We start from the raw sequence: 22,734 nt of genomic DNA on the forward strand, positions 1-22,734 counted from the left end.
CCACGTCAGGTTAAATCCCCCCTAAGCCCGGAACCGCTGTCGCCAGCCGGGCGAAGGGGTGGATCCACCTGGTCGGCATTGGGAAGGGACCGCTCACTGCGTCTGCGCTTATGCGGAGCGCTCACGGAGTAAGCGGTTTTAGTAGAGAAAACCAATCTTACTTTTGAGTCCCCCCCCGCCTTTTTTTAAAGTTGTTATATATTAGCCAGCCTGAGTGTTTTACTGATAACTGCCCGCCCCAATCAGGTGACGGAAAGCCACGGCCTAGGAAATACAAACTTTACAGCTTGGCCTAGGCAACAGAGCTGGGAAGTGGCTAGCTTTGGACCCAGGTAGGTGTACCTGAATCAGGCTGGATCACCTGACCCACAGCCAGTACCTTCTGTCCTCGAGGAGTGGAGAAAGTGGACTCAAGAGGAAGCCTAGGGTCTGGGTCTAGCTATGTCTGGAACCAAACATGCATATTTAAGAGACATATGTATATGTAAGAGATCCTGTATACTTGGCCTATAATTCTAGTCCGCACTTACCTCCCACCCATCTCCCCACTGGTGCTGGGAATTGAATCCAAGATCTGGTACATGCACTAGGCAAGTGCTCTACCACTGAACTACATCTCCTGCCCAATAATCTATTACTATTTTATTTAGATGAGCCCTTAGAAAGACCACAATAGTGGTACCTGTATTTACACAAGGCACTTTCTTTGGAACAATCCTGGAAACAAAGAAGCTTAGGGAGAGGGTGGCTTTGGTCTATGTCAGCAAAGGCTGCAGGAAGGAGGTAGTATCTGCACCTCAGGTTGACCTGGAAGCATCAGCATTACCTTTTATGGTAGAGCAGAAATGCAACTTAGATTCAGTAATTTGCTTCTCACCAATAGTGCAACATAAAAGCTATTTTCATACAGAAGTCCACCCCATTTTAAATGAAAGCCCTATTCTATTTTTTTTTTTTTTTTTGCGGGTGAGGGGTGGGGGATGAGGGGTGTGTGCTGGGGATTTTCCATGCTATGCATATCCTGTACCACTCTGCTACACCCAGACTATTCTATATTCTTATGCTCTTCTCTACCTATTATCATACTTTCCACAGAAACTTATTGCATAAAACTAATGCTTTATGTAACACGCTCATTTATATTTCACTATAATCTGACTTCTGGCTCCACTCCCTATTGGTAGACTTCTTACTCAACAATCATCTTCTAACCAAACTTAACGCTCAGCCCTGTTTGCACTACCCCATTGCTACCATTGTACTTGGTCCTTGACTCTATTGTACTATGTATTACATATCTAAATTTCATTTATTCATTTTGTATCCCAGAACTGATCACCTTTATAAGTGCAAGGTAGATGTTAACAATTAATCATGGAGCTGGGGAACCAAGTCAGGTTGTCAGTGTTCTTTCCACTTTAGAATAAGTTCTTAGATAATAGCACTTATTATTCTCCCATTAACCTTGTAGGCACTTTACAGATGTTAACTCACTTAATGCTGTCAGTCGTCTGAGGCAGACATTCATCCTATCAGTTGACTGATTCAGGACCCCTGAAAGTCCCTTAAACAAAAAAGCCCCTGCTCAAATCCCTTACATAAAATGTCAAAGTATTTGCATATAATCTACATATACCCTCCTGTATAGTTTAAATCAATCTCTAGATCATTGATACCTATACAATGTAAATGCTATATATAGATAACTGTTATGCTGTATTACTTAGGGAATAACAAGGGGAAAAGTCTGCACATGTTCAGTACAAATGCAGTCTTTTTTTTTTTTTTTTTGTAATTTTTTCAGTCTGAGTGTGGTTGAATTCAAGTATACAGAACCCATGGAGAGCCATTTATTATGTATTACAATAGTAGAGCCATCTACTATTATCCTTATTTGACAAGAGGAAGCAGGCACTGATGGATTAAATAATTTGTCTCAAGCCACACAGCTACTTAAAGCAAAGTGATATTTCAACCCCAGGCAATCTGGTTATACACTATACTGCTTCCAGGTGGTTTTCTTTTTTAAATGGGGTGGAGAGTGGGGAGACACTTTTTTAGACAGGGAAAAGATATAGTAACATTGAAGGAGGCTTATGTGAAATGCATATGACAAAGTACATAGAAGCCAATGTCTTAAATCTTTGATTGCCTAGCTGAGCATTCTGAAGTTCTTCTCTAGGACAGGGGCTTCCAGTTTTTTTTCCCCTACAACCACAGTAAGAAATCATCCACACTGCACCCAAGCTGGCATGGTGGCACATGCCTGTAATCCCAGCAAGTCAGGAGGCTGAGGCATGAGGATCAGAAGTTCCAGGCCAGCCTCAGCAATTTAGCAAGGCCCTAAATAACTTAGCAAGATTCTGTCTCCAGGAAAAAAAAAAGGGGGGGGGGGGGGACTGAGGAAAAAAGTGTGGGCAGGGAGCTGAGGCTGTGGCTCAGTGGTTAAGAGCCCCTGGTACATTCCCTGGTACCAAAAAATAAACAAACAAAGAGAGACCCCCCCTCACCCAAATCATCTATATTGCAACCTAGTACATGCAAACACACACACATACACAGACACACATCATATATGATTATATGCTTAAAACTAAAGTTTCCTAAAAGAAAACTTCTCAATCTATGTGACATACATTGAAAAATTTTATTCCACTTTAAAAAAAAAAAGACTGATGTAATTCCCTAAATTGATTTCATTATGCACACTAATGGGGGTTAATCCAGTATGAAAAACTACTTCAGGTACTCTTTACTGAAGGTAGTGGTGAGCACCAAGCAGTCATGTGCTTTGGGAGAATCAAATTAGCCACAAAAGTGATTAATATAGACCAGGCAGGAAAATGCAATAGTGATACAAGACCTTTTTTCTTTAATATTTTTTAGTTGTAGCTGGACACAATACCTTTGTTTTATTTATTTCACATATGCTAGGCGAGTGTTCTACCACTGAGCCACAACCCCAACCCCTCAAGAGCTTTTTAAAAAATTTTTTTAGTTGTATATGGACATAATGACTTTTATTTTTATGTGGTGCTGAGGATTGAACCCAGTGCCTCACACATGCTAGGCTAGCCCTCTACCACTGAGCCACAACCCCAACCATCAAGAGCTTTTTAATTATTTATTTCTGGTACTAGCAATTGAACCCAGGGGCACTCTACCACTAAGCTGCATCCTAGTCCTTCCTATTTTTTTTTTTTTTTTTTTTTGAGAAGGGTCTCACTAAATTGCTGAGGCTGGCCTGGAACTTGTGATCCTCCTGCCTCAGCCTCCAGAATCACTGGGGTTACAGGTCTGTACCACCTCCTGGAATTAATACTGTTTTAGACAAAGAATGTTGATGGCAATTGGAAGAAGCTAGTAGTAAGTAACCTGAATAAAGTGCAGTAATTGGGATTTGAACGAAACAGAAATGTAGGGTTTTACTCCAGAGAGGATAATTCAAGTTATGACAGGGGATGGGTTGCCCTAGGAAGAACACAAAGAAGAAAAAAAAAGATGAGGGCAGTATGCCTTTATGTTTAAGAAGAAAGAAAAATCCAAGAGGGGCAGGGGTACCACGAGAAGGTGAATTAAGAGTGAAAAAAGCTAATGAGATAGAGAGCTGAGGACTGAGGAAATAGCACGTTTGGTAAACAAGAACAAACGGTATTTTGAGTGATGTAAGAAGCCATATTAAAAAGGGTTAAGCTATGAGTGAGGGTAAGAAAGAAAAAAATTCAAGTTCATTTAAACCTCTTCTCACCCCATCTTCTCTTGCCCCCCAACCATTGTAGTGGCAAAGCTCTCCCATCCCAACCTGCTCTGTGGCCCTCCAGATAGTGACTTGAATGATGAAGTCGCGCTTAAGTGTCCTTGTCCCAAGTCAAAATCTGCTTGTTGGTTTCTTTCGCGATGTCACCGTTCAGTACCAGCGCCAGGTTTGTCCCGGCTCCCCGCTGGGTTCCTGGCCCGAACGTGGGAAGCGAAAGCGATGAACATTTCCTGAGCGGTGAGGTGAGCGCCACGCATTATCAGGCGATGCCCATCTCCTGGGGAGGATTTAAACAAACGAGTCAAGCACTGGGCAACGCAGTGTGGGGCTGAGGATTTCCTGCCTCCCCCTCTAGCCTGTCTCCCACACGAAGCCCACCGAACAGCACGTCCACGCAGGGCTCGGAGCCGTCATGCCTCACGTCTGCAATAACCGTGCAGTTGAGATTGGTGGCGCGGACCTTCTCGCTGCTCACCGCTTGGAGAAAGGTCCTACGGTGGGAAAAACGGCATGAGTGCCGGGCGGAGAGGGCTAGTGGCGGGAAGAAGCATGCCCTCCCCACCGACATTCTTCTCACCTCGTCGACTCCACGTTTTTCTCGAAGGGGCAAAATTGAACCCGAACCTGCTTGACGGATCGCAGCCCGAGCCGAGCCAAGGCCGCCGCCATGGTAACCTTCGCCCCGGAAGGACTTGCGCTGGCGGAAGTGATGCGGCTGAAAGGTTGCGCCACCCGCAGTCTCTGCAAAGTTGATTTCCGATCGCTGGCAGCCTATTTAGGCTCCAAACTGCTTCCCCAGCTCCGCGGCCAGAGAGTAAGGCAGGAAGGTGGTGGGGATGGCTTCGGCACCGAGTACCGAGGGACCCAAAGCAAGCGGTCACTAAATACTACCTATCGTTAAGTCCTTTTGTACCACAGTGAAGACAATAAATAGTGCAAAACCCCTTTGTACGAAAATACGTCTGTCTTTTGCAGCATTTCCCCTTCCGTATCCTTATGTACAAGATCTAGATTAACACCATCTTAAATTCTGTCTCCTTTCAAGGAGAGGACTCTACCACTGCAGGGATTATCTACTTACCGGAGGTGACCCCCTTAAGGTAACTTAATAACCAAAGCTTTAAATAGGAAGGCCCTACAACCCAGTATTCTTAAATGACTGAAAATAGTAATAGAGTACAGGATAAAACCATCCTTGGGATTGATCCATAGGTAGAAATACGTATTCCACCTTTGAGATTCCCCATGAATGAACTGTTTTATTCGTGTTTCTGGGATTTAAGAGGGCACAGCTTCTAGCATGTTTTCTATTGCTTTCCCTTTCCTTGTACCCTGAGATTCAACCCCTAATCCTCCTCCCACTTCCAGCTCTACAACGTCTTCACTGAGGGGGAACTAGGCCTGACCCTTCTAAGGGTGCTTTCAGCTTCTGGTTTTGCCCTTCACTCTTGATTGCGGGCACTGGTGTGATCTTGGATTCATAGCTTCTGATTCCAAGCTCTATGTAGCTTAATGTATGCTCTCTCCCAAGTACCCAATCCTAGGCTTCTTTAATATGCAGTTCCAAATATCTGGGCTTTTCTAATCAGAGATGGGGAACTCCTGGTCCTTAGATTTCAGGACTGGTCCCCAGGCACGAAAGAAAAGGCAGTTGCCATCGGGGGTGCTGGTTCAGCCTTAGGGCAAGCCAAGCCTGCTGATTTCCCACCAGGTAAGCCTCAGGGCTAGGACCTCCTCCCCTTAGGGTGCTTAGCAGCTGACTGGTCTGGGCTGGGGGTGCTCCAGACCGAAGAGGAGGCTCCAAGCTCTCCAGGTTGTTGAGGGTGCTGCTGGGCCATTCTGTGGCCTGGACTTCATTACAAACACCTGGCAAGAAAGAAGTGGAAGGCAGGGACTTGTAAAAAGATACTAAAGCAGATCAATGGTGAGTCTGGGCTATGGATCACTTAAAACAGGGAGGGGCTAAGAGAACCTCCTGTTGGGGGTGGGGAGTGACTCACAGCAACAGGGAGGCCTCCGGTGGACTCTAGTCTTGGGCAGGGGCTGCTGTAGGAGACACAGCAAGGCTCCATCTAACTGCTGGAAGATGCTGAGCATGAACAGAGTCTGCCGAAGCTCCAGGGATAGGCCCCACTGCTCTTCTTCAAGCAACTCCCTGACCACTCCAAAGTCTTGTCTGAGCTGCAGTGCTCCCTGCAGGCTAAATGTCCAGGTACAATGTGACCACCTGACCTTTGTGCCTCTCCAAACTGCTCTCTCCCTCCTAAGCCCTCCCTTTTCCCAGTTCCATTCCTCCTACCACGGTTTTTTCTCCCCACCTGAACCGGATCCCATGGGTGAGGATGTGGTCGAGCCAAGCACCTAGGATGGCTGTCAGTGCCTGACCCAAGGCAAGGGCCTGGGCTTGGGGTGATAATCCCTGCAGTCCTTGCAATACAGGCTCCAGTACAGTTCGGACTACCAAACCAGCATACTCACTAGGAACGTGGGGAAGTTCTGGAGTGAGAGAAGAGAAAGGACAGGATATGAGACTGTGGAATGTTTGTGAAGAAATGTAGGATTTCAGGAAGGAGGGCATAGAAAGTCAAGACAAGGATGGAGACAGTGGTGTGGAAACAGTATTTGGAGAGGTTGGGATACTGTTACCCCCAGGGACCCTGGAAGTAGAAGCTGGGATAAAAAGTTACCAGGACAGAGACGAAGCCTCCAGTACCGACCACGTGGCATGTAGAGCTTGAAGCCCTGTGTGGCTTGTTTATGACATTCTTGGAAAAAGAGACTTAGTGACTCTTCAGGCAGGAGCTGCACAGATAAGGAGAAAGTAAAAGAGGCTTATCTGTTAGGGACTTCTCAAATTATGATGTTTCTTTAAATCTAAGGTGTTAACTGGCTGTGGTGTTGCATGCCTATCATCCCAGCTACTCAGGATGCTGAGGCAAAAGAATTGCTAGTTCAACACCAGCCTGGGCAATTTACTGAGACCCTGTCTCAAAATTAAAAGGGCTGAGGATACAGCTCAGTGGTAAAGCCCATCTCGGTTCAATCCCAGTACTGCAATTCAGTCAATCAATCTGAGGTATTCAACTTGGTGTCCATAAACTCCTAAGACTGTATGCATGATTCTGGCATATCCAAGGAAAGATCTATAGCTTTCATTAAGTTTTCCAGGAGTCCATGACACAAATTATGAACAACTGCCCTAGGAATACTCTGCTTTCAGCTTTATTCAGTGAATAGAAAGTCTTTGAAGTTAATTTTATTCTGGAGTAACTCTAGGGGAAAAAAGAGAAGACACCTTATTACCACCAGTGTTTGCAAGCACATGCCAGAGAGAGGGATCTCTCTCTTTCTTTCTTTCTTTTTTTTTTTTTTTTTTTTTTTTGGTGCTGGGGATTGAACCCATGGCCTTGTACATGCAAGGCAAGAACTCTACCAACTGAGCTATCCCTAGCCCATGATCAGTATTTTTGATACCATTTCTCCAGAGTAACATAGCCCACAAAACAAGAAATGACTTATGTGCTGTTTTTTTTCTTTTGTTTTGTTTTTGTGGCTTGTTTGGTAGGTTGTAGTTTTAGAGGAAGAGAAGACAGCAATAAAGAAGGTCTCTGCTTTATAGCCCATTTTGGAAGACAGGTATCCCAAAAAATGCAGTATATGGCAGTTTCTCTGTAAAAATAATGCGGATGCCAGGGAACCTAAAGAGAAGAAAGTAATAGGGGATGGGGAAGGGCCAATGTGACCCTTTCCAGGCACATCTGACAATAACCTGTCCAACTCTAAACTCTTTCTTTCTTCTCCAACAAACCAGATTTCCCCTTCTCTTGAATATCAAGGTAATTGTCCTGTCATCACTGGACATTTGTTAGAAACCTCCACACTCAAAATTCTGAAGAGATACAAGATACACAGTATGAGATCACCCCTGCCCCTTCTGGGACATTACAGTTCAGCTAGGGAGAAAACTCACAACACCTGCTTCTCTGTCATCCCAGTGCTGTATATGCTGGGGCACCCAGAGGAGATGCCTAGCAGCATAGTCACCAGGCAGAGGAGTGAGGCATACAGTGCTCTGCAGTGTTTGGTCCACATGGTGAACACACTGTCTCTTGTTCCTTTTGCTCTGTACTTAACCTCATCCAAGATCTGAACCTTTCTCATATCATGTCTCCCCACCTCCCTTCTGTGCAGCCACTATGGCTAGAACAAACTTCTTTCTTCATTTTCACTGTTCCTCTTCTGTAACAATGGCTCCCCATCACTCATGAGATAAAGCTTGGATTTATTCAGTGCCCTCCACATAATTTGATGCTAACCTGCTTACTCCTCCAGCCCCACACCCGCTCCCCAACACATAGCATGTATATACAGCAGGCTTACACATGTGTGCACGCATGCACACTTGCACACACATAGCACACACAGCCTCTGCTCTGGTCAGACCAACTCTACTACTGCCAAGGATCTATGAACTGTTTCCTCTAGTAACCCCTGCTGCTTTTCTGAGACTGCTCAGCCACCAACTTGTGTCAGAGGCCCATGGAACTTTCTATAAAACACATGCCCACCATGGTCTTCCTTCCTCAGGCTTCCCATGACTATCACTATCTGCCCTACTCATAATGAGCCTGCTCTGGGACATAATGAGTTTAAAGAAACAGCGGTATTTTAGATAGAAATTCAAATGCAGATATTGGACTAGAACTCTTTTTTTTTTTTTTTTTTGGTACCAGGTATTGAACCCAAGGGCTCTTAACCACTGAGCCACATCCCCAGTCCTTTTTATTTTTAATTTTGAGACAAGGTCTCACAAGGTCTCACTAGGTTGCTTATAGCCTTGCTAAATTGCTAAGCCTGGCTTTGAACCTATAATTCTACTGCTTCAGCCTCCTGAGGCCTTTGGGATTACAGGCATTTGCCACCATGCTCAGATGGACTAGAACTCTTAAGAGCCAGAAGAACTATGGAAGTTTATAGCACCAAGATACTAGGTAAGCAGAAATGCAGAAGAAAGGAATAGAGGGTTAACATGAACTCTGTCTACAGCCACGCCCCTATTCAAAACAAAGAGGAGAAAATTGAGCAGAAAAAGAAAACAAAAGACAGACATCTTCCATAGTAGGAATAGATAATATGTAGAATAAGGCAAAAATAAAAATAGAAGAACAATGGTTTTATTGATAAATATAAAAGAAATCCTAGAAGAAACAGTTAAGCATGGCCAAAGGTTACCATTCTGAAGTAGGAATCAATGATGAGGACAAATAACGCATTATTTTTTTCATGAGAAGCCTTATACAATATTCTATGGGCTGGGGTTGTGGCTCAGTGGTAGAGCACTCACCTAGTATGTGTGAGGCACTGGGTTCCATTCTAAGGACCACATATAAATTAATTAATTAATTAAAGGTCCATCAACAACTAAAAAATATTTTTTAAAATATTCTATTTCATTTTTTCACTTTTTTTTTTTCTTTTTGGTGCTGGGGATTAAACTCAGGACCTCACACATGCTAGGCAAGCACTCAACCGCTAAGCTATATCCCTAGCCCTATTTCACTTTTTTAATACTATGGATGTGCATTACTTTAATAAAAATACAAATTAAGCTTTTAAAGAAAGAAGAAACATTTTATTGAACACTGGTAACAAAGGGGAAAGGTATAATCATTTATCCTGATTTTTCTCTGCAAATTATATCTCAGTGGATATAATGGCACATGCCTATAATCCCAGTGTTTGGGGAGGCTCAGGCAGGATTCCAAGTTTGAGGCCAGCCTCAGCAACTTAATAAGAACCTAAGCAACTTAGTGAAACCCTGTCTCAAAAATAAAAAGAGCAGGCTGGGCATGGTGACCTATACTCCCAGTAGCTCAGAAGGCTAAGGCAGGAAGATTGTGAATTCAAAGCCAGATTCAGCAACTTAGTGAGGCCCTGTCTCTAAAATATTAAAAGGGGGACTGGGGTGGTGGCTCAATGGTAGAGCACTTGCCTGCACATGTGAGGCACTGGGTTTGATCCTTAGCATCACATAAAATAAATAAATAAAATAATAGCATATGTCTGTCTACAACTAAAAAAAATATTTTAAAAAATATTAAAAAGGATTAGGGATGTGGCTCAGTGGTTAAGTGCCCCAAGGTTTAATCCCTGATACCAAAAATAAATAAATAAATGAAAAATTTAAAAAGCAGGGGATAGGGGCTGGGGATGTGGCTCAAGTGGTAGGGTGCTCACCTAGCATGTGTGAGGCACTGGGTTCGATTCTCAATACCACAAAAAAATAAAGATATTGTGTTCACCTAAAACTAAAAAATAAATATTAAAAAAAAAAAAAGCAGGGGATATAGCTCAGTGGTAAAGTACCCCTGGATTCAACCCCCCAATACTAAAACAAACAAACAGAAAAACACACACACACATACACATCCTTCAGGGTAACCAAACCATTAATGAGGACACGTTTGTCTTTATAAAAGTGATCTAATAAATGAGGAAGAAATTAATGAATAAATAAATAAAATTGGAATAGCACCCCTTTGCAACCTCTAATGAAATAATGAGTCATGATGGTCAGTGGCTGTTAACATCAAAAAATGAGAGTCTGACATAATTAGAGAGGGTGGGAGGTATATAAATGAAATAAAATTGACCATGAATTGATCATTGTTAAAGCCCTTCTTGGTGGTAGAAACATGGGAGATCCATTATACTCTTCTCTCTATATTTGTATATGTTTAAATTTTCCATAGTAAGAGAGAAATCCAAAATAATCAATAAATCAATAACAGGTTAGTTTAGTAGAGATTCCAAGTTACTGAAATGATCCACTCTGCCCCTCCTGTCCACTGTACCCCCCCAAGATGTTACAGAATAGGCTCTTAAACTTCTATTGTCAGGGACCCTGTTCTCACCTGCATCTGTGTAGTGAGCTTCTGTATCTCCAAGCCCAGCTGCTGCTCTACCTCCAGGGCTAAGCTTTCCTCTAAGGCCAGGCTGGACAGAGCTTCTGCCTCATGCAAAAGAGGCTTTGGATAGAAACAGGGAGTGAGAGCACAGCCCAGCCCAGGCTGCTCCCCTCCCCACTCCCTAAACACTCACAGGTAGGTCCTTTTGGATCAGGAGCAGGAAGGAACCTGGGATCCAAGCTGCCAGGTTCTGCTGAGCTCTGTTCAAGAACCAGAGCAAGGTAGTCTGTAGGGTACAGAGTCCCAGGGCGGCAGGTGCAGGACCTAGAAAGGGAGCAGCAGAGTATCTTAGGGGACATGGAGCATCTCTGGGATAAGACAGACTTAAGAACAGACTGAAGGAAAAAGGATATCCTCAACTGTTCTGTTTCCCTGTCTCCAGGCCTTCCTCTCACCTGGAAGGCAGCAATGGATCAATCCTGACCTCAGTTCTTGGAGACCATCCAAGAGAGGTGGAAAGAGCTGCTGCAACAGTTGAGTAGTATGAGAGAGTGAGGCAGGGCTGTTCTGATCCCTAAGGGTTGATCCCAAGGCCTGGCAAAAACCTGAGGAAAAGAAGATATAGTCTGATGGGGGAGTGGCAACCTGGGACTTGAGTTGCCCCAGTATCCCTCTTTTCTCACCTTGGTCCCAGCTCCAGATAAGCGACTGATGAAGTAGGCTGTGACACAAAGAAGCCAGTTCCTTCTCACACTCCTGAGGCAGGGATGCTAATGGGAGAAATTACTCTAAAGCCTGAAAACAAGGCCACCCATCCCACAACCCTGCCCACTCAATGATGGATTCTCCAAGACTCAAGAGGAGTGAAAAGCAAGACTTTGCCTTGAAAGCCCTGAAGCTATAGTTAGAACCCTGGGGATTTCATTCTAAACTGCCTGCTTCTGTCGTCAGACAAGGAGATGAATGAGCAGAGTAGGGAGAAGATACCCCAGCTATCCCAAAACATGGTCCAGGCCCATCACTCACCCTGACCCAGTGCCTGACTCAGCTGTTGTGCTGCTATCCTGGGGTCCCTCCAGGGTCCCAGATTTAGGTCCAAATTCTGAGCACAGGCTGCCCACAGCAGGGTCCAATATTGGCTCCACAAGGCTCCAGCCCCTCCAAGCCCCAGTTCACTGTTGGCTGAACTCGCCACACTCCCCATGAGGCCCAGCAGCCCTGGCAACAGCTCACGCTCCTCATGGCATCGCTCTCGGAGCTGGTCTCGGAAGTCCGATCCCCAGAATGCCTCATCCAGCCGACCTGCCACCTGGCAACCCCGCTCCCAGGTCAGGAGATGGAGCACACGGGTAGGGGAGAAAGGGCACGCTGCCCTTGGGAGGTGGCCCATGGATTTTCTCTGCAGTTTGTGATAGACAGGAAGCTCCAACAACAGTTCAGCGAGTTGGGACGTCAGGCTTAGGCTGGCGGGCGCCCGACCCAGGGAACGAAGCTGCATTTCAATGGCAGCATCAAGGCAGCGGGCCGCTAGTCCGATGGGGCGTGCTAGGAGTAGCGGCTCAGGAATGTCCCGTAGGCCGATTCTCTGAACCGCTCCTCGAGGTGGGTGTAGATGCAAGTTGCGACACAGCTCCGGGAAGGGGCGGATTCCGCTGCCGTGCGTGCGGGGACTCAGGGTCTTTAAGAGGAGCACGGCCGCCTGTAGGTGGCGGGCGCATTCCCGGGCCTGGAGGAGTTGCTCTCGCTCGCGGTGCAACCGCAACAACACAGCCCGGAGACGCTGCAGCACCAGCGGTATCGGGCCGCCAGCTGCAGGCTCCCGCCTCCAGTTCGCAGCGCCAGCCTCGTGCTCCTCACCCGAGTCGGCCGAGGCCAGCCAGGACTGCTGCCCTCCCGGAGTTCCGCCGGGCCGTGCATCCAGACAGGGAATGCTCCCGGGAACGGGTAGCCCCTGCCTGCCACGATCCTCCCCGCGGCTGGCGCCCGCCCGATTCCCCTCCCATAGCTTCTCCCCAGAGTCCGCGGGTTGCGCCCACAGCTGGGGCACAGTAGCTATCGGAGGCAGAAGGCCGTCCAAGCGAGAAGCCTGAGCCATGGGCTGCGCGTCGGAAACGAATCTAACGATTCTCACTTCCCAGCTCCGTCCAACGTCCGCGGTGTTCGGACTCCGCCTCCTACCAAGAACCAACTCTCTCATCCCGGACCCGCGGAGACTGTACTCTCTCGCGCTCCGTAATCGACGGCCTCTGCCCCTAATAAAGATGGCGCCTATTCTATCTTACCCCGCCCTTTGCCCGGTATCAAATTCTAGACTGTGTTTCACTTTCGTGTCACTGTTGACGGGAGATGGCGCCGATTCCAAAGACTGTGGAGCGGATCAAGCTAGGTGAGCGGGGTGTGACACGACCACAGGGGGCCCAGGAGCGCAGAGGCAGCCCCACTTGAATCTATTGTGGTCTGGACGGCTTTGGTAGGATTTTATGCTTCAGGAGGAGGGTGGAGGACGCTGGTCCAACAATCCCGAGCCCCCTTGAAGCGGCACTGCCTTCCTTTCCTGTAGACTGCCCTGTGCGTCCTGGATGCCCGCTGGGGGTCGCTGCTGTCCCCAAACTCTACAAGGAATTCGTACCAGAGGACAGCGGAAAAGAGGTAAAAAATACTGCCACCTGCCCCTATGCCTGAGCGCGCGCGCACGCGAACGCGCGTAGGTCCTCTAGTTTACGCCTACTTTCAATCAGCTGTGCTTACACCCACGCCGTGCTAGCGCTGCACCCGGCTCTGGGAACTTTGGGGAGGAGTAGCTTCCGACGCTGCTCTTGAGGATCTTGGGCAGGAACGGGGCGGATAATCCTACTGTAATGAATGCTCGAAGTTGGCAGAACTGAGAAGACCAGTGTTCCTGAGTTGAGGCTTGGATATGAGTGCCTGAGAGAGATACTGTAGACAGACAGGACAGTGCGAGCAAAGACACTAAAGCAAGGAAAAGCTGAGAGAACGTCACTAAGGTCAGATCGTAGTGGACGGTTGGAGATACAGCAAAGAGTGAGTGGAAAGGCCAAAGGTTTGGATGTCCTTCAGTAGGCCATAGGTTACTAAGGGAAGGATAGGATCAGTTTTTTTCTTTTCTTTTCTTTTCTTTTTGCTGGGGTGGGGGTGGGTGGGTTAGCTACTGGGAATTGAACTCAACGGTGTTGGAACTACATCCCCAGACCTTTTTATTTATTTATTTATTTTCAGACAGGGTCTTGCTAAGTTGTTGAGGGTCTCTGTAAATTGCTGAGGCTGACCTTGAACTGGCAATCCTCCTGCCTCAGCCTCTGCAGTCACTGGGATTACTATGCCACCTTGCCCCTGCTGTTTGCTTTTCTCCAACCCCAATTTTGGTTCATAACAGGAGCTTCTGACTAGTTGCTTAATCCAGAAATCTGAGAATAGTTTTGTACTCCCACTTTCCTTTACTTCACATTTAGGCAATCACTAAAATCTACTTCTGAAATGTCTTTTGAAACAAACCCTCGCCTCCTTTACATTCCTGCTCCCACTGCCTCAATTTTTAGTTTCAAGGGCTCATTCTGTCTGGCCTGAGCAGTTGTAATGGCCTGCTAAATAAACATTACACCCTTAGATCCATCTTCTTCTTCAGCTCTATGAGCAGTTCACTGCCCAGATCAGGTCCATTCCCATTACTGACAAGATAAAGCCCAGATTCACTGGGTCACACAAGGCTTTTCTTACATAGTCGCTGGATTTTCTCCACTGGAATAGCCTACTCTCTTTGCTTACTCAGCACACACTCACTGACCACCAGTTATGTACCTAACAGTGTGGTAGGTGATGGGAAGACAGCAGTAAACCAAGCAGACATTATTTTCTATTCATTGATTGAGTTAAGACGTATCTAGTAGAGTGCTTGCCTAGCATGTGTGAGGTACTGGGTTCAGTTCTCAGCACTGCATGTAAATAAATAAAGGTCCCTTGACAACTAAAAAAGTTTTTAAAAAGAAGTGTCTAGTAGAGGTAGCCAGTCAATAAATAAATAGCATAGTATGTCACATATAAGAAGTGGGCAAAACAGCAAGAAGAAGGATGGGGAGCACTGAGTGGAGAAAAGAGATGTCTGTTTTTACAAGGAGCCATCAGAAGCCTTCCTAAGAAGGTGACATTTAAGCAGAGATGTAAAGGGAACAAAAGAGTGAGCCATTCACTGGGGAAAGACCATTCCAGGCTGAGGAAATAACAAATCCAAAAGCACTGAGATGGGATCTCAGTTGGTGCGTTGTAGGAACTTCAGAGGATATTACTGTGACTGGAGGAGGGTTTCCAAAAAGTAGGAAATTTATAAAGATACTAGGGGGCCAGATCATGCCATACGCTACTTAGTAATATGATAATTCCTATCCTCTGAAGCTTACAATCCCTAAGGGAATGACTATTATCAGAATCATAGAGGGTGGGGACTGGGGGTATCAAACTGTTATCATAATCATGGATGGGAGCACTGAACTCAGTGGTAGAACAAGTGAGGCCCTGGATTTAATCCCCAGCATCAATTTAAAAAAAAAAAAAAAGTGTGTGGGTCAAGCCTCAAAGAGTCTTTCCTCATTTCGTCAATGAGGAAAGAATACAATAAACTCAAATGAATTCTACAAAATGAAATATCCAGGCAGTGACAGAATCAATAATGCAATGCAAGTAGCTCCACTCTAGCATAGCTGTTTTTCCAGTTATGTGCTGCCTCACCAACTTGCAATATAAATCAATGAAAAATAAGGTTCTAAATTGTATAAAAGACTATGTGCGTACAATTTAGTTGAGAGAGGGCAGAAAAATTGAAGATGAAAGGATCTAAAAAGGCTTTGAGGGGAGATGAAATTTGAACTGCCCCTTCAAGATGAGACAAGATGTGGTAAGAAGATCAGAGCCAGCAAGGACTGGAGGCCTTAAGGATAGAGGGAGCCTGGTGGCCAAGGGAGGATGGCAGCTAAGCAGGGAAGGTTGCAAGGGAAGGTTGGAAAGCTCAGCCAACAAGCTTTGGAAGGCTCCAAATCCTAGACCAAGGCCCTAGATTCAGTCCTTCCTATGACCCTGGCAGTGTGTGATACTGGAAGTTTTGGAGCAGGGGAGTAATGTCTGAGAGCTTTGTTTTGGAGAGAAGCAGATGAGAAGCAGGAGAGGCCAGCTGGGAGCTGCCATGCATATATGTTTTGGCATGAGGTAGCTCTGGGTTGGGTTTTCTGATAGCTATTCACATTCAAGGGTATGATGGGACACAGAGGGAAGACAGGTAAACAGGCTCAATTCCAGGGACATTAGTGTAGCTGACATAGTGGCAGGTCAGAGGAAGAAGACACTGGATGGTGAAGAAGGTTGGGCTGAAGGCCACGCTCAGCCCCAGGGAATGCAGAAGAATAGCAAAGGGAGGTGATGCATCATGAGAGCCAGGAGCAACACATTTTCCAGGTGTGAATGGGAGAGAGGTCAGAGCCAAAAGGATTCTATATGTTGGGTGTTGGTTTGTAGCTGCCACAGTGAGTTCAAGCCAGCCAATCCTTTTGCTCTCTCCCAGAACTTCCCCCAACACCAGCCTCCCCTCCCCTCCCCCTCCCAGGACGTAGTGGATTTTCTTCGCCAGCTTGTGGAGAGTGATCCCCAGGGCCTGCACCGGATCCATGTGGATGGGAGCAGCAGGCAGTTGCAGCAATGGCATCATGGTGGGGAGTGCAGGCCCGGACCTGGGATCAAAGCTGGAACCCTGGGGTGGGCTGGCCCTCGGGTGTGCCCCTCTCTCATGTTCCTCTTTCTTTCCTCTTTTTCCCTGCTAACAGATTACCCCCTGGACCATTTCTGTGATGAAGGAAACACGACTGGACAGAGTGTCAGGGGCAAGGGGGCTGAGGGACTGGGCACCTACTGTGGTTTCCAAAAGTCCTTCTTATACCCTCCACAAGGGGCTGAGCCCTGTTCTCAAAGCCCTCCTGCCTCTGCATCCTTCCCCAGTGACTCAGATAGCCTGCTTCAGGTGGCCCTGCCCCAGAAACTCCAGGTGACGGAAGAGGTGAGATTGTCAGGAAGGGGTTTTATGGTCCTTTCAATCCATGTATTTCCACCCCTGGATGCTCCCCTAATTTGTACCTTTTAAGGCTCTTCCACACAGCTTGCCTCCCTTTCGCATTCTCTCTCATTCTCCCTGTTCTTTCTCTTTTTTTGTCACTTGCCCTTTCTCCTTCAGGAAGCCAACCGCCTGGCTGAGGAGCTGGTGGCTGAGGAGGAGCGCATGAAACAAAAAGCAGAGAAGAAACGACGCAAGAAGAAGGTGTCTGCAGGGTGGAAAAAGGGAACCTGGAGGGAATTAGGGAAGGGAAAGAAGCAAACTTTGTGAGAATAGGAAGGAGCTTAAGGTGTCCTGCAGTGGATTCCTTCATCAGGTGGACCCAAGGGGCCCAGGGACTGGAAGGTCTCCTGGAGGCCATCCGGTATAGCAATTTGAATGGCACAGTACTGCCCTGGTGGAATCTACCTCCTCCTTACAGTGACGTCTTTGGCTAGTGACTCTTTTGTCTTCTTTTAACCTATAAAATGAGGATAATAATAATACCTCATAGATTTGCAAGGATTAAATGAGATAGTATATGCAAAGCTTAGTCTAGTATGTGACATACAGTAAATGTACATCATCATCATCATCATTACAGCGTCAAAAGGAACGGAAACGACAGGAGCGGTTGGAGCAGGATGGTGGGGAGTCCAAGGTGAGTTCTGCAGGCAGGTGCACAGAGCAGCAAGGGCCAGGAAACTGGGGGCTGAGAAGGCAGGAGACGAAAGATGATCCCAACTCTGAACTTGTACACCTTTCATCCAGGTGAAGGCTACCTCAGACGGGGATGAGAGCCCCTCAGCCAGCCCCGGGAAACCGGCTCAGGAACAGTGTGGCGAGGAAGAGGTGAGGGCCCCTTTCTATCTTCTTAAACTCTTCTCACCCTCTTCTCCTCTATTCCAGGATTTACTTCATCCTTACCCTGTCCTTAACTTTCCTTTTAAAAATTTAAAAATTTATTTTTAAGAATATTTTTAATTGACACATACTAATTGTATATATTTTGGGGGTACAATGACATTTCAGTACAGGTATGTGATATGTAATGATCAGATCAGCATGATTGGCATATCTATTGCCTTGGACATTTATCATTTCCTTGTGTTGGGGACATTCAAAATCCTCTCTATTAGCTGTTTGGAAATATTCTATTAATTGTTATCAACCACAGTTATCTTACTGTGCTGTATAGAGCATTAGAAGTTATTCCTGCTCTCCAGCTGTACCCTGTTCCTATTAACCATCTTCTTTCCATCCCCTTTCCTGAACACCCTTCACAGGCTCTAGTAACCATTATTGTATTCTCTACTTCTATGAGATCAACTCTTTAGCTTCTATATACATTATTTATCTTTTTTTGTGCCCCTATCTTTTCCTTTTGCCCACAGGACCCACTGGATCTATCTAGCACTTTTGTGTCTCTGGCTTTGCGCAAGGTTGGGGATTGGGCCCCCAGTGCTCACCGAGAGAAGGGAGTGAGCCAAGAGCTCCGTATCAGGGGCCAGGGCCCCCAGGAGAAGATGAGCCAAGAGGAAAGGAACCCTTCAAAAGAGGAGAGGCCCAGGCAGAGTTGTAAAGTGCAGGTGAGGTGGGCAGGGGAACCAAAATGTTCTGGAAAGGCACAAGATCTCAGGGTTGAAGGGACTATCCACTAGGAGTTCTCTGGCTTTAGGGCCAAGAGACCTGGGGTCAGTCTTCATCACTGTCACCCTGACCCTGGGTAGTTTACTCTGTAGGAAAATAGGACTGGTACTTTTATTACATGCTGATTACAGTATAACTTAATAGAGGAGAAAGATTTGGGAGACTGAGGCATCAAAGTCTGCTTTACTTTGCTTCCCATCCCTAGGCATCTACAGGACTGGTGGCAGCTGCCTTACAGCAGAGCCAAGAATTGGCAAGTAAGATCTTTTCTCTTTCTTCTTACCCCAACCTCTGGTGGTACCCCCGTCGAAACCTTCCTACTTTCTCTCCTTCCCAGAGTTGGGTACCAGCTTTGCTCAAAGTGGTTTCTACCATGAAGCTGTGGACCTCTTCACCCAGGCCTTAAAGCTCAATCCCCGGGACCACCGGTAGGTAGGAGCTTGGCCACTGTGCTGGGACATCAGGGTAAGGAAGGGTGTTGAGGACCTGGACCTTTGTCCACTTTTTCTGTTTATCAGGTTATTTGGAAATCGCTCCTTCTGCCATGAGCGGCTGGGTCAGCCAGTGTGGGCCCTGGCTGATGCCCAGGTGGCCCTTACCCTGCAGCCTGGATGGCCCCGGGGCCTCTTCCGCCTGGGCAAGGCCTTGATGGGACTACAGGTAATAGAACTGAGGCTGGAAACAAAGGAGAGATTTGGGTGGGAAGAGGTAGGGAATAGGTTTATATTGACCTTTTCTGGATAAGCTTCTGGTTGCAATACTAGGAGGTGGGGACAGTTTGAGGACGGAATCAGTTTTAAATTCTTGGGACCCCTGACGCCTAAATTTTGCCTTTTCTAATCTCTCTGGGACCAAAGCGCTTTAGGGAGGCTGCTGCTGTGTTCCAGGAGACTCTGAGAGGGGGTTCTCAGTTGGATGCTGCCCAGGAGCTACGTTCTTGCCTTCTGCAGCTCGCTCTGGTAAGGGAGGTAGGCTCACTCTCAGGCCAGGTATAACTGGTTGGGACCACAGCACCAAGCAGTGCTACCTTCCATCTCATAGGGCAAGGGACACAGGATGGTGGGGTCATATTCCTCTCTCTCTTCCTTCTCAGCAGGATCATCAGCAAGGAAGAATTTGTGTGCCACCTGGATTGACCAGGTCCCCCCAGCAATCTGCCCATTCTGAGCCAGGAGCCTCAGGCCTATTCTCCCTCAGTCATCCTCCAAGCACTGTTCCAAGGTCCCCTGGTCTGGCTCTACCCTTGCATTATCCTCCATATCACCTGAGCCACTCCAATTGGCCTTTCCCTCAGACTCAGAGTAGAAGACCCCACTCTCTTCATCTCCAGGACCCTTCAAAGAACTGGGACATCCTGGGATTTGGGTCCCAGCATCTGCCTCAGGCTAGATGAAAGAAGACCTGTCCCTCATATGGCAAGGCCATGTGGACATCCCAAGGGATCGGGGACACTGTGGGGACAATTGACTGCATGTTTTGAGATGCTGTATTCAAAAGCTGTAGTTGAGGACAACGCTGGCAGTTGTTCTTGCCACTGAAGACCTTCCAATGAGAGAAGGGAGTCCCATATCTACTGAGACATCCTTTCTTTGGTTCTTAAGCAGATGGCTTCTTCTAGGGGTGGTAGGAAAAAGAAAATCCACCATTGCCCAAGATAGGAACTGTATAGAAGTTCCGGTCTTTAGACTACATCAGAGTCAGTAAGGATGCATCTGGGGCTTGCTCTGCTTCTTGGCTTCATTCACCAGCTAGAACTTTGTGCTCAGGAATGAGGTCAGTGTAATGAATAAGATTTGAGTCCCACAGTTTAGCTTAATGACATTTATGTCCTCCTTACCCCAGCTCTTGCCCTATCTTCTTTAGCTACAACCCCGTTTACTTCAGTCCCTTGTGTCATTTCCTGTCTACATTGCTGTGCACACTCTGACCTCTTCTGATGGTCTTAAACCCACATCCTCCTACTCCTGGAAGATTCTTTAAGGTTTGCATTCAAAATTTCCCTTACTGTCTGATTTCTGGAACTCGCGGGGCCCACACATCTCCACACTCCCTACTGCCGACTCCTATTACATGGTTCCCAGGCTGCTGCTACCTTGGGCACTTTTTCCACCCAGCACTGGGCATTGCAATTAGCCTTTCCCTAAGAGTTTCCCCACCAAAGGTCCCTGCCCCAAAGATGGCTATAATTCTCTACTTCCTGTTTTCTTTTGGCTTCTCTAAGATCCTGGCAGCTTCCTTGGCTGATTCCTTGCTGACCCTGCCTAGGGCACTTAGCTCATTTAGGTGTGGATCTGCAGTGGGATGGGGGGTCACTTTTAGCCCTCTTGTCCAAATGTCTTCCCCAGAGGAATCATTTAGTCTTGTTCAACTTGGAGATAGGAGGTATTGAAATTTCACTCTTATATAGGACTTTCCTAAAATTTTTTGTTTGTGATTTAAGCCCCTTAAATACTGTGTAGCAGGATGAAGTCTACCATTACTATGTGGGTCACTTTGGGCAAATCTCCAAATAGTTAAGCCTCAGTTCCCTCATCTATGAAACAGGCAATTCCTACCTCACAGGGCTGCTGTGAGGATTAACAGAGAATAAGAAAATACCACAAAGTGCCTAGTAATACAGGATGCTAAATAAACTATTTTTGCTTATAACTATCCTATATATTTGTGATTCCTGCAGTGAAAAGGGAGGAGTAGGAGTGAATCGCTGCCTAAATTCATAAAACCCAGAGTTCCTAGGACTGTGGGTCTCCAAGTGTGGTCTTTGGACCAGCAGCATCAGTATTATTCAAGAACTTGTGGCAAATACAAATTTGCAGACCCCAAGCTAGGCCTTCCAAATCAAACTGGAAACCATAGGAGTGGGGGCCAGCAATTTGTGATTCAATATACCTGCCAGATGATTGTGATGCACACTGTTCTAGGGCTTAGAGAGCAGACATCCATCCAGAGGCCATTTTGGTGGGACAGGTCTGAGTTTTGTTATCCAAGGCTTGAGTATATAAGAGGTGGCAGCACTGGCATTGCTGGAATTAAGAAACCTTATTTGCCTTGGGATTCCTTGGCTTTTCCCTCAGGAGTCGGCAGGTGGTTGGGGGGGGTGGGAGGAAGGATAGTTGTTTTTGTTTAAAGGATAATTATATTGCAGTGATGCCTTAAGAAGTCTGTCCATCTAGCTTTCCTGTTTTGGTTGGGGAGGGAGATCTAGGAACTTCTGAGGCTCCCAGCCCCTCAAAGCATGGTCACCCACTACTGTGTGGGATTTTAACCTTTAAACTGGGCTAGCTTCTTGCTTTTGTTTGCAAATGTTTCTTCCCAGCTCTCTTAACCTTTTAAAGACTTGAATCTTTAAGCCAAGAGCCACAGGACCCTGACACTTTGCCCCACTGTGCTCTATACACACCACTCCTGATTGATAGTGTTCTGACTCAGCAGCGTAAATTCCAAGTAGTCAGGACTGGAAAGTGGGTAACCAACCATGCTGATTTTTCTGGGTATGGGTCTTGCAATGTGAAGACTGGGAAAGTGCTGGGCAAACCAAGAAGGGTTGGTCATGGGCTAGAAAGTTTCCAGAGGGACAGTCTTTAGAAAGTGATGAAAGGAATAAGGGAGGAAGGGGAACCAGGAGTGGTATGTGTGTTGTGCATATATTGAGGGGATGACATATCTGCAGAGAATGTTTCTTAGCAATATAGCAGTGGTCATTTTTTTCTGTCCATGATGCCATTCCCCCACCACCACCCAGTTGTACAGGTTTCTAAGGTTGTCACTAACTCCTACAGTCCTTGGTCACTGGGGCAATCACACTGATTCCTCTTCTGTGACCACCTCCTCATCCTAGCCCATAAGTCTAGCCCTGAATTCTCTATCTTCTTACCTTCTGCAGTGGCCAGAGATGTACTGCTTTCTTCCAGTCTCTATCAGTCTGATCCATCATGCACATATAACCATATTAGCCTACCCTAAACATTGCTCTCGGGTCTCTCTAGAACCTCCTGGAACCATGCTCTAAGGTACAATGCCTACATTCCCAACTTTGGCCCTTTCTCCTCTCCTGTTTTTGTAAGTTCTTTGCTTCTTCCCATTAGACCTTGTCCTCTTTACAGGGACAGTAGCTGTAGTTGCTGAAAGCATGTACTCCTGAGTCAGACAAGCACAAAGGTTAGTTAGCTCCACCTGATCATTTACAAATTGCATGACCTGGCCAAGCTCCCTTAAGCTTCTGTGATTCAGTCTCTTTATCCTTAAAATGAAAAGAAAAACCTCTGTCCCTGAGGTCATTGTGAGGATTAATCCACGCAAAGCACTTGGAATGACTCAATAAGGGATAGTTA

General features: G+C 46.5%; 3 protein-coding genes across 11 annotated transcripts; 1 reads left to right on the forward strand and 2 right to left on the reverse strand.

Annotated features, from left to right (window-relative positions):
• Positions 1-2,628: 2,628 nt before the first annotated feature.
• Positions 2,629-4,523, reverse strand: Mrpl53 (mitochondrial ribosomal protein L53). Its single transcript, XM_076833919.2, has 3 exons — positions 4,335-4,523; positions 4,136-4,248; positions 2,629-4,034 (listed from the first exon to the last, which is right to left on the reverse strand). Exons 1-3 carry the CDS (start codon positions 4,424-4,426, stop codon positions 3,901-3,903), a joined length of 339 nt encoding a protein of 112 aa, XP_076690034.1. The 5' UTR covers positions 4,427-4,523; the 3' UTR covers positions 2,629-3,900.
• Positions 4,524-4,669: 146 nt separating this feature from the next.
• On the reverse strand, positions 4,670-12,859 carry Ccdc142 (coiled-coil domain containing 142). 5 transcript variants are annotated; one of them, XM_076833909.1, is made up of 9 exons: positions 11,692-12,859; positions 11,349-11,435; positions 11,121-11,270; positions 10,859-10,989; positions 10,672-10,785; positions 6,445-6,559; positions 6,076-6,253; positions 5,758-5,957; positions 4,670-5,623 (listed from the first exon to the last, which is right to left on the reverse strand). In XM_076833909.1, exons 1-9 carry the CDS (start codon positions 12,758-12,760, stop codon positions 5,367-5,369), a joined length of 2,301 nt encoding a protein of 766 aa, XP_076690024.1. In that variant the 5' UTR covers positions 12,761-12,859; the 3' UTR covers positions 4,670-5,366. The 5 variants fall into 5 exon arrangements, with proteins under 5 accessions (XP_076690024.1, XP_076690025.1, XP_076690023.1 ...); XM_076833910.1 differs by lacking the exon at positions 11,349-11,435; XM_076833908.1 differs by having other exon boundaries at positions 11,121-11,435.
• On the forward strand, positions 12,743-21,052 carry Ttc31 (tetratricopeptide repeat domain 31). Of its 5 annotated transcripts, none has more exons than XM_076833916.1 (13): positions 12,950-13,051; positions 13,226-13,314; positions 16,232-16,376; positions 16,491-16,720; positions 16,895-16,978; positions 17,358-17,414; positions 17,525-17,605; positions 18,148-18,342; positions 18,609-18,660; positions 18,741-18,831; positions 18,922-19,063; positions 19,261-19,371; positions 19,500-21,052. In XM_076833916.1, exons 1-13 carry the CDS (start codon positions 13,012-13,014, stop codon positions 19,794-19,796), a joined length of 1,614 nt encoding a protein of 537 aa, XP_076690031.1. In that variant the 5' UTR covers positions 12,950-13,011; the 3' UTR covers positions 19,797-21,052. The 5 variants fall into 5 exon arrangements, with proteins under 5 accessions (XP_076690029.1, XP_076690031.1, XP_076690032.1 ...); XM_076833917.1 differs by having other exon boundaries at positions 16,274-16,376; XM_076833918.1 differs by having other exon boundaries at positions 16,274-16,376; positions 19,261-19,362.
• The last annotated feature ends 1,682 nt before the right edge of the window (positions 21,053-22,734 follow it).

This window comes from Callospermophilus lateralis, chromosome 14 (genome assembly GCF_048772815.1).
Source record: "Callospermophilus lateralis isolate mCalLat2 chromosome 14, mCalLat2.hap1, whole genome shotgun sequence".
Lineage (NCBI taxonomy): Eukaryota > Metazoa > Chordata > Mammalia > Rodentia > Sciuridae > Callospermophilus > Callospermophilus lateralis.